Source organism: Lethenteron reissneri, chromosome 21, assembly GCF_015708825.2.
Source record: "Lethenteron reissneri isolate LAM-NWPU_2019-01 chromosome 21, ASM1570882v1, whole genome shotgun sequence".
NCBI classification, from domain to species: domain Eukaryota; kingdom Metazoa; phylum Chordata; class Hyperoartia; order Petromyzontiformes; family Petromyzontidae; genus Lethenteron; species Lethenteron reissneri.
Window position 1 is genome coordinate 5,458,183 of NC_083799.1, and position 11,454 is coordinate 5,469,636.

At 51.3% G+C, this 11,454-nt stretch overlaps 1 protein-coding gene across 1 annotated transcript in view; it reads left to right on the plus strand.

Moving 5' to 3' along the window:
* LOC133344932 (unconventional myosin-X-like) overlaps positions 1-11,113 on the plus strand; it is a 106,359-nt gene extending 95,246 nt beyond the window's left edge. The window contains exons 35-39 of the mRNA XM_061555260.1: positions 6,575-6,698; positions 7,125-7,428; positions 7,986-8,284; positions 8,528-8,761; positions 8,860-11,113. Of these exons, the coding sequence (XP_061411244.1) occupies positions 6,575-6,698; positions 7,125-7,428; positions 7,986-8,284; positions 8,528-8,761; positions 8,860-8,955 (1,057 nt within the window). The 3' untranslated portion in view covers positions 8,956-11,113. The remainder of the gene's footprint in view (positions 1-6,574; positions 6,699-7,124; positions 7,429-7,985; positions 8,285-8,527; positions 8,762-8,859) is intronic.
* Positions 11,114-11,454: the final 341 nt, after the last annotated feature.

An 11,454-nucleotide genomic window follows, 5' to 3' on the forward strand; every position in this document is an offset into this window, starting at 1 on the left:
AGGGAACAATCCGACGCACCCCCCCTGAATAAATACGAATACCGTAAGAGCGACGTATATACAGGTTTAGCAGGGAACTCCTAGCACGCATGCAACACAACAAAAAAAATGTGGTAGGAGCTCCCCACCGACGCAGCACCACGCAACCGTACGTAAGAGAATAAAGTGTTCGTCCAATGCATTATAAGAGTCTGCGCATTTTTGCGCGTGTCCTTGCTGCAGGCCCGTCACACGGGGCAATCCCGGGTGGCGAACCCGCCGGTGGCGGTTGTTCATTTTGTATAGAGTCCGCGTCTGACGTCGCGAGACCCTCGGCATCCCTCGCAGCAGTAGGTGGGTGCGAGCTCGTCAGTCCCGGTGCACCTGTGGGTGGGACAGCCGGCGACACGTCAGGCGAGGGCAGTGAGGACGGACCCTTTGAGTCGGCCGACCCCCCACATGTTTGGCCACGCGTGTGTGGAGTGGGGCCTCGCACCGCAACGAATGGTTTTAGCCTCGAGGGGTGCACAAACCACCGGCGCTTCCCCCATTTGATGCGAACACACTGAGGCCGCAGAACCTCGACCACCTCTACAGGCCCCCTCCACGGCCGCGCCAGTTTAGGGGATGTTGCGAGCGGTACCTGGGGGCAGTGCAGCCATGCTCTGTCCCCCGGCTTCCACTGCAGCACGTGCGCGCGACCCAGTCTGAGGCGCTCGTTTGCTTTTTGACGCTGTTCCGAATTTAACATGGCAGCATCCCGTGCCTCAGTCAATTTTTCAAGGTTGAATTTGACATGGTCAATTAATGTAGTTTTACCCAGTGGTGTGGGGATCTGCAGCTGCGCCCGAATGGGTGGGTCAGGGTCGCGCCCATACATGAGGAAGAATGGCGAAAATCCCGTTGCAGCATGGGGGGCCAATCTGTATGCTGCCAAGACCCCTTGGATTTTCAAGTCCCAATCAGTCTGTGAGTCCGAAACCTGCTGTGATAACATAGACGAGATGGTACGATGCAGACGCTCGACCATCCCGTCAGTTTGCGGGTGATAGGGGGAAGTACGAATCTTTTTCGTTCCTAGGAGCTCACAAACCTGTTGGAGGAGTTTTCCGGAAAAATTTCTACCCTGGTCGGTCAGCAGCCGCTCCGGGGCACCTTTGTCCATGACATAGCCTTGGACAAAGGCGTCGACGATGGCTGCTGCCGACTGATTGGCCAGGGGCCAGGCCATAGGCCAGCGTGTAAAATACTCGACCCCGGTTAACAAGTATCTGTTTCCCCTAGGGGTGGCGGGGAATGGGCCCAGAATGTCCAGCGCGACAAGTTCGTTTACTCTGGAGACCCTGATAGACTGCAAGGGCGGGTTAGATTCTCGCGCTGGTGGTTTTCGCTGTGCACACCGCGGGCATGAAGCCAACAGATCAGAGACATCCCTTGTCATGCCTTGCCAAAAGAAATCACGCTGGAGCAAGGCGAGGGTCTTTTGGGTACCCAGGTGGAGGAGGCGCTCATGAGCAGCCCACACCACCCTACCCCGTAAGCCCGAAGGGACCACCAGCCGGTGTCGGTGGGATTTTCCGTCCCAGTGCAACAGCAACCCCCCGTGCATTTCCCATGCGTCGGCATCACCCGATCCCCGCCCTGCCTCCCCGGCGCGACGACGCAACGCGAGGAGGGAGGTATCCTCCATCTGGAGGCGCCCCCATTCCTGAATGTGCAAACCCAGCAGGGAATCTTTCCCTTGTTGTTCAATGGAATTCAGAACAACTGTCCCGCTGTCGGCGGCGGCCGCAAGGCCCGGAACTGACCCGTCCCCTGCTGGTTTGCAACGTCCCGACCCCAGGAGGCACGCGCATTCCGAGGTGGTTGGCATGCGCGACAGAGCGTCCGCGTTGGTGTGGCGGACGCCCTTACGGTATGTGGTGTCAAAATCAAAATCCTGGAGGATCTCCAACCATCGGGACAATTGTCCCGATGGCTGTTGAACTCGCAGGGCGTACTGCAGTGCCGCATGATCTGTGCGGACGGTGAAACGCCGACCGTACAGATATGGGCGATACTGTTGGATGAAATAGACAATTGCCAACAGTTCTCTGCGGGTAACACAATATCTTTGCTCTGCTTGAGACAACACCCGACTGCCGTACGCAACCACCCGTTCGACGCCGTCAACCACCTGGGAAAGCACGCCCCCAATACCCGTGTTGCTCGCATCGGTGTCGAGCAGGAACGGCTTTGAAAAATCGGGGTAGATCAAGGGAGGAGCTTTTACCAAGGCGTCCCGAAGGGAGCAAAAAGCAGCCTCCTCCTCTTGACCCCAGTGGAACCGAACCCCCTTTGATGTTAATGCGTGTAGGGGTTTGGCAATTGTTGCAAAGTCGGCGACGAACCGTCTGTAATATGACGCGAAGCCGACGAAACTCCTGACCTCTCCCACCGTGGTGGGAGTTGGCCAGGAGCTGACACACTGCGTTTTGGCGGGATCGGTAGCAATACCCGAGCGCCCTACGATGTGCCCCAAATAACGCACGGAATCGCGTAACAAATGACACTTTTGGGGCTTGAACTTCAAATTAGCAGCCCGCATCTTTAGGAAAACCGCCCGCAACCTCTGGAGATGTTCGTCAAAAGTTTTAGCGAAGACAATAACATCATCCAAATAAATCAGGCACGACTCCCATTGCAATCCAGCCAAAACCAATTCCATCAAACGTTGGAAGGTTGCCGGCGCTGAGTGTAAGCCCATCGGCAACCGGTTGAATTGGAACAGGCCGTGCGGTGTACGGAAAGCAGTTTTAGGTTTCGATTCATCATCCAGAGGAAGCTGCCAGAATCCCGAAAGTAAATCCAGCGTGGAGAAAAATCGCGCTCCCGCCAAGGCGTCCAGCGATTCGTCCATCCGTGGGAGCGGGTATGCGTCGGCAACCGAGATTTTGTTAAGGCGCCGAAAATCAACGCAAAACCGCAACGAGCCGTCCTGCTTTTTAACCAGGACGATCGGCGCTCCCCAAGGGCTGGTAGAGGGAGAAATTATGTCGGCAGCTAACATGTCATCCACAGCCAATTTGACATGGTCCTTTTCGGCGGGACTCAACCGAAACGGATTTTGGCGAATTGGCGCGCTGTCACCCGTGTCAATATGGTGACGCAGCAGATGAGTGCAACCCAAATCATATTTATTTCGACTAAAAACGTCGGAAAATTCCTGCAGTAGTGATCTAAGCTGTTGGCGCTCTGAATTTGACAGGTCCGTCGATCCCGCACAAAGCGCGTCGAGCCACCCGTCATCGCTGTCCGAATGTGGGTGCAGTCGGGTGGTGGTGCCGACATGATTCGCAACTGGTTCCTCGCAGGGCATCGGCGTCGCGTGCGCAAGCACCGTCCCTCGAGGAACCACAACAGGTTGCGATCCCACATTGAGGACCGCGATGAAAGGGTCCCCATCTCCCCTCACAACGGTCAGGGCCGGAATCAAATGCGGTCCACTAACCCCGGCCCTAGACGGTCCCAACAGGATCCCCTGGGCCCCGATACCCTCTGCGAAGGGCCGACGAAGTTTTAGAGGTACTAACATCTGAGCCCCCGGCGGCACACGAACGGTTTCGACGACGGACGCTGGTATAGTTACGAACGCCGTCCGAATCACCGAAGGGGAGGGTAAAAACGCCATGCGCCGTCCCGACGGGAGCTCAATACATCCCTGGTCTATTAAAATACGGATCGGCATTTTACCCAAGAAGTCCGTCCCCAGCAGGCACGGAACCGCCAGTGAGGAGGAAACAAAAATCGGGCCTGATAATTTGATATCCCCGATACAAATTTGCGCTCGAATTTGTCCAATAATACCCAGGGAGCCCCCATTCGCCGCATAGAATGGGACATTAACTGGTAGTAAGGGACGGCTTTGGACAGGCAAAATGTTGTAAATCAATTCGGAAATAATGGTCGCCGATGCCCCCGTGTCAACCAGGATGCGTACCTCAACCCCGTCAATAAGTCCCACGACGGCCGACGACCCTGACGATGCGGCCACAACGCGATGGGCCAACGCGGACCACTGCCCGGGCTCAATTCGAGTCCCCACAGTGGTACGCGCCGGCCCGTCGCGATGCGACGTCGTCCCCCCATTCGTTGCGATGCGAGAGTGTGCGACAGGTGTGTGTGTTGGCCAAACATGTGTGGTGTCGCGACTCGCCGGATCATGCTGATGAAGCTTGGGAGGAGGAGGAGGCCCGGCGTCCTGGCGAGGCGTCGTCCCACGCTGTCGGGGAGAGCGGCATCCCGAGGCGACATGGCCCCGGACGCCGCAGTTGAAGCAGCGCGGAAGCGGCGGCGGCGATGACGGACGGTCGAAGCGGCTCGACCCATCCCGGCCCGGCCGTGCTCCCGTCCCCTGCTGCCGACGGTGGTTGACGGCGAAGACCTCCTCCGCCGGGAGGGTGGCTGCCGCCACCGCACGCCCAGCCGCTGCCCTGCTGGCCTTCCGCCGCTGCGACAGCAAGTTGGCGTGGAGGAGTCGCGCCGCTTGTAGAGAAGTCATCTCTGTATCCTCCTGTGCCACGACGGCGATGTCCAGGTCGTCTGCTAGCAGGAGGATTTTCTCAGTTACCATGGCGTCGACCCCGTCCTCGTCCATGCGAGGAAAGGCTGTCTTGGCCAACGCCAGGAGGCTTGTTCTGTAAGCCAGCGGCGACTCCTTCGCGCCCCGCTGGCGGTCGTAGAACTGCTGCCTACACTCCGCGGAAGGCCCGTAGACTCCGGCCAGCAGCTGCAGCGCCATCGGCAGCGTAGAGCGCTTCTCCTTCGGCGCCGATGTGAGGGCGGCGAGCGCGTCGCCGTCGAGGAGCGCCGGCAGCGCGCTGAGAGCTTCAGCGTCTGTCCATTTGGCCATTTCTTGGTGGGCGAGGAAGCGTCTTTGGAAGCCGCCCCAGTCGCCCTCTGCGCCCACGAATTCTTTAAGCGGAGGCAGCCTTTGGTGCAGCGCAGCGGTTGCCGTGGAGTCCCGTGGGCTGCTGTCTCCCCGACTCGGCTGTGTCTCGGCGCGAACGGCAGATGGTATCGCCTGTCGCAGCCTTGATGACGCGCCCTCCTCCGTCGTTGACGCGGCAGCCCCAGCGCGGCCGATGTCGGACCCCAGGTTGAGGTTGGCCACGCCCCTAGCGGTCGCCGCGTCGATGGCGGGAAATTCGAAGTTTGAATCTTCGGAAATGGCGGGAAGGCGCTCCGGACGCCGGCTCCCCTCGCCCCGCGGTGGACCACCAGCCCCCAGCCGTGTGATGTTTTCTAGCGTGGCGGCAGCGGCGTAGAGCAGTTCAGCCAGCCTCTCGTGAGCCAGCCTCAGGTCGTCTGTCCGCGGCTCCTCTTCATGCCGACGCTTCGGTAAGAACGCGTCCGGCCCCGGCTGCACGTTGTCTTGTTGAGCCATCTCGGGCTCGACAATTTCGGCGGCGTCTTCCATTTGCTGTACTTTGGCTCGAGCTGATTGGCGCGTGTCCATGTTCTTAGTTCTTCTGACGCCAGATGAAGTACTCTTGAAGACGCGTGGACACCGTAGTAAGGCACACGTATTTATTTACACAATGTCTTACAGCGCTGAGGGATGTATCGGCCCCCTCACCCGTATAACTGGGAATTCACCTCTAACTAGCCTTCCTAGCCGAGTCCTCCACTAACGGGCTAGGGGAGGCTGTCTGGCCCGACACTGGTCAGTCGGGCTACGGTACCCGGAATCCCAGAGGACTAACTCTGGTTCCGGGACCACGCCACTGGCTCCAGCCTGCGCTGCCCTTACAAGGGCGGCGTCCCAGGGGGAGTCCAGGGCCTATCTGGCCGGTCTTCCTTCTTCCCTTAACTACTCTAAGACTCAACCCCGAGCTCTCTGGCTCATCCCTTTTTATACCCCCCTAGAGGATCGAAACCCCCCTCACGCCGTCCAGTGCGGACGTCGTTGCGGGCACCACCCCGTGTGCTCACGGAGTCCCCGCCCACTGTGTTTGTTATCCGTTAGCTCCCATGCAAACAGCCCTACACAAACAGCCCCTCTGTAACAGCCCTACACATACGTAGCCAACCGTGCTAATTGGAGGTTAAATTGTAGGTTTAGGTTTACTTCTTGAAAAGTTTTATTTATTTGTAAAATTTGGTGAACCATAAGTATAACTCAGATAATTATCGACATTTAATTAACCCGCACCCTCCATTCCCCATGGATGCCAGATAATGGAGCTTTTGCTGTAAATTCTGCAGAACTAAAAGTGTATTATACTCTTTGGTTCTTTCGGTAAAGTCACGTAGGCAGAAAAAATAATAAATCGCAAAAAAAAAATCAGCAGTTCTACTGTTGCATATTTCCACCTGATGACGATTGCTTGTGTTGCGATCGGAATGTCATTATTTTTTTCTCCCTACGTGACTTTACCAAAAGAACCAAAGAGTATGGATTCCTGCAGTCACGAAAACTTCAAATCAAGATTAAAAGTGTATTGTTTCTCATGATGTTATTAAGATGTGTGTGTGTGTATCTTTACTGCATGTGTATTGTTTCTCATGATGTTAAGATGTGTGTGTGTGTGTATCTTTACTGCATGTGCTGCAGGCTGGCAGCAACCAGGGAGGGTGTGGATAAGAACCAGTGGAAAATTTTCTTCAAGCTCTACCTTGTTTTGGACACTGTTGTGGCTCAGGAAGACAGCATTGAAATGGCATTCATGTTTGAGCAGGTTAGTTAATAAATAATTAGCGTTTTTACAGTGTAATTCATGCAAACAGCATCTCACAATACTCCACACGTCACAAATATGAAGCTGTATATATCGTAAGATGTTCTCAACCAATTCCTGAGTACGGAAGAAAACCCACTCGAATGGGGCAACGCTATCCCATACAGGAAGAACAGACGATATTAGTTTGCGCTTTACTCTACCACCTTCTGGCTAGCCCAGGGTATGGCACTTCAACACCAACAGGAAGGGAGTTACGGAACAAATGTGCGAACCACCAACCCACACCTCCAGTGCTGGATTACAGGGGTACACCACCTGCGCAGTTCCCTTAGCCTGTCCTGCCACACTGATTTCATTATTACATGTTATATGCAGCGTATGTTCCATGTGTGAATGATTCTTGGCTGCACTGTGTTACCCCAGGCCCATGACAGCATGGCCCGGGGACGATTCCCAGTGAGTGGCGAGACCCTGCAGTGGATGGCGGCGCTCAGGCTGCAGTTTGTTCACGGCAACTGTGCCACCGTGGAGACCGAAGCGTCGAGTTGCGTCACCAACTCCCCGCTTGAGATGCACCTGGAGGACTTCTACCCCACGGGCCATTCACAGATGTTCCTCTCCAGCTCCATTAGCACCCTCGCTACCTCTACCGGCACGCCCACTACCCCAGCATCACCAGTCACACCTGGCAGTGTGAGCCGGCCGTTCACATTCTCCCAGGACATGGGTGAGTTTATAGCGTCACTTTATTTCATTTTACAACATACGTTACCCTAACATGGCGAGAATCTAGTTAGATTCATTGTTTTTATTGCATGGAGGGGTGGGGGAGTAAACAACTTCGTTTCAGGCAATTTCAAGTTTTGGGATTTAGGCCAGGAACTTGAAACACACCGATCTCCCTTGTGAATTGTCATGGAGGTCGTAATCTTTGCTTTTGTCGTTGACATTGCTTCAGCGTTTATTCTCTGCAGCTCAACTGGCTAGTTGTGAGAAACAAGTGTTGCGCTCGCTCTTCAAACTGGCTCACCTTTGAGTGCACCAACCCCTGGGCTAGCCAGACTCCCAAACAGTGCGGTGGTGTTTTCTTATAGTCTCCACTCCACATTATGGAGTCGGATTCTCATTCAATGAATTCAGTAGCAAGTGAGTATGCTACATCAGACAAAAAGTAGACATCACAGGACTAGTATCTTAATGAAAACAAAATTGATGACCTTGAAATTTCAAAAACAAAACTGAACACAAACGTTTAATCATTAAGTTTTTATTTTATTCCTACAGTTCCAACACCTCCCGACTCTACTGCTGTACGGGTTGTGGAGAGGAGCACACGGGGTGAAGGGTTGCTTAGGAGAAGCTTGCGCGAGGCTGCCGGATCCTTCTTGCGCTTGAGGAGGTCCCGTCGGGACCGGCAGGAGCGGGCAGACCATGATGCCAGGGGGCAGCTGCTGACACTGCGAGCCGATATTCTGGCCAAGTGGCGGCTCCTGCACGACACGGACCCTGAGCAGGCCGTTGCCAAGTACATGCAGCTGGTGCGGCAGTGGTCGGGTTACGGTGCCACTCTCTTTGATGTGCAGGTGGGTGGAATCCCAGCTGGCACAGCATCTTGCCCAGGCTGAGACTGCATTGCTTGCATATGCAATGAACCCAAATAGTGTAGAAAATATTTCCACAGATTGAGCTACATTCACATTTTAAAGATTAAAAAGGCTAAGTCAGTTAAAGATTGTCTTCCTTTCCACATTGTTGGAAAATTCTGAATTAAAGTTCTAGACGTTTTTGGGTGAAAAATGAGACAATTTCTCTTCCCTTTGCCGCAGTGCACGGATGGGCAGTTCCCGCGTGAGCTGTGGCTGGCCGTCAGCTTGAAGTCCTTGTCGGTGTACGTGCGGGGCCAGGCCGAGCCAATTGTTTCTTTCCCGTACGAACGAATTCTCTCCTTTGGGGCGGCGCCCCCAGCCGATGATGCACACCAGAGCCTGATCTCCACCCCCCTCCTTCCCACCTTCCAGCTAATCATTGATGGACAAGAGATTATCTTCCAAACCAATGAGGTGGGTATGATGACTTTGCAACTGACACTTGTATTGTTGTGCATTAGAAATTTCCATAAATATTATATTTGTGACTATTTTGGTGTTGTTCTTTGCAGGTGGCAGAAATCTCCAAGTTAATGGAGGCTTATATCAATGTCATCATGCGTAAAGGGGAAAGCGTGCACTCGAAGAGCCAACTCTGTAAAAGTTAACCTAGGGAACGCAGAGTAATTTAATTTCATAAGATGTATTGAGGTTACTTCGCCTAGCACCCACGTGTGGGTCTTTCAGGTGGGAGCCCATTGACACGAGTCTCTTTTTGCAGGGGAGATCTGGGATGCTAAATAAAGAATGTACAAATGTTGCAGTAGAATGAGTAAAACAATGCCAAATAGGACGCATGTCTCAGTGGTACCAATCTATGAGATATATTCCTGCATTGTTACTGCTCAGCCTCCTTCCAACTCGTGACAGACGATTGTCTTTGCGGTTGTTAAATAAATATATTTTATTTGGTTCAATTAAGTTTTAATCAGTTCATACCTCTACCCGATCCGCTGGAAATGAAAACTCAACACAAACAAACTGTATAAAGCCTCATGTTTGAAATACTGGGAACAGTGCACCTTGGTAAGTGCCTTATCCACATGGTTTACAAGTATGTGTAAATTCCTGAAATGAAAGAGGTTCCACAAAGCAACATGATGGAATGAACTTGAAATTGAGCCCAAAGTCACTATTTGATGTGCTTGAGTATGTAGTCGACACCGCTGTACTGTAGGATTGATAGTGCTGTATATGTTGGGCAATAAATTGAGAATTAAGTGTTGTTGGGTTATTCATTGAAAACTAAGTTTTCATTTGAGAAAGCACTTGCTACAGACATTAACAAGGCATTACCAATGATATTAAAATGTAGCCTTTGAATTTAACTTTGTCCAAAAAAATATGAAATGCAGACAATTCAAAACCATACAAATATAAACTGAACCTGTGAAATACTGGTCATTAATAAAACTGCAAGTCATGCTCGCTGCAACAGCTCCATACCCAAACAGGTGGTAACTGACAAGCCTGATATGGCTCCCTAAAGTCGGCCAGCTTTTATTACCTAATCATCTCTACTTTTTATGCCTGGCAAAACAGAGTTGTACATGTAAAACGAACCAGCATAGACTACTTAAAATCACTTTCCATCGTTCCCACTGCCAATGCAGTGTTGCTTTTCACCACTGTTGACTGCTATAGCCCAACTGTTGAGGTTTAAAAACATTGCACTCGTATATCCTCATGCAAAGTGCCAGAAATGAACTAGTGCCTTGCAGCAATCCCACCAGTCCCTTTATCGCACAAGGGTCTTTGTCCCAAAATAGCGCCAGCTGACAATCGGTTGTTTTAACAGCACCAGGTAGGCTTTATATGGTTTACACTGCCATAGCCTTACTCTTGTTTACAAAGCCAATACGTTCCTGGGACTCATCCAGGTTTGGACCGACGTGTGAAATATGCTGCTGGCAGCATTTCTGCAAAATGAATTGCAGGGAGTTTACTTATTTATTCCCTGTTTTTTGATAATCACATTTTGTATAAAAAAAACTCGAATAAAGTAACTTTTTTATTTAAATGTTTAATAGATATGTAAAGTGCAATCGTGTACAGGTGCATCGCTTGTCCTGGACTTTGGAATCACACACCAGAGAAGTGGACAAGTTAAGGAAACTAGAAAAAGCCCAAAAATCTGGCATTTTGAAATGCATTATTGCACTGTGGAAATAACATCTTGTGGAGTTTGGCATTTTATAATTCTTTACATTTTCCACAATGTAATATCTTGGCATAACTTGAATACTGTGCCTAGTTTTGAAATGGCATTGATAACTTTTTCATATTCCTGTTTTGCTTGCTTTGTCAAAAATTGCTTCAACTGCAGTACAATGCAGCCATATTTTGTTTCAGATGTTTGCCTTAAATAAAATAAAGTATAAATGTTTGTAAGCCTCCTTTCGTGTGTACACTAACGTATCTTCCAGCAAGCTTACACAATACTGTCGTCACATTAACTGAAAACAAGTAAAATATTTATTTCAGACTTAAGCCTCAAATGTGTTACTTTTATTATTTCCGGTACAACCTCCGTCAAAATGTTGACGACCCTGTCAAGTTTCGATTAGGGGGCAAATTTTTTGCTTCCCAATTAAGTAATTTTTCAAATATAGAAAACATCACGTGGCCTATATTCGTTTTTATATGTGATAAGATATTTAAGCTCCACTAAGAAGCAGATTGACCAGAAATACACCCACAGTAATTTGGAGGCTTTCTGATCTATGCTTGGAAAAAGGTCTCCCGACTCGATTGAGAGGTACCGGCTTGCCAAGAGGGCAGCAGCTGCAGCATTCTTCTTTTATACAGGCAACGAGCTAAGATTAGGAGCACACTCTTAAAGGGAGTGCTCCTAATCTCAGCTTGTTACCTGTATAAAAGACACCTGTTCACAGAAGCAATCAATCAGATTCCAAACTTTCCACCATGGCCAAGACCAAAGAGCTCTCCAAGGATGTCAGGGACACCATTGTAGACCTACACAAGGCTCGAATGGGCTACAAGACCATCGCCAAGCAGCTTGGTGAGAGGTGACAACAGTTGGTGCGATTATTCGCAAATGGAACAAGAACTGTCAATCTCCCTCGGCCTGGGGCTCCATGCAAGAT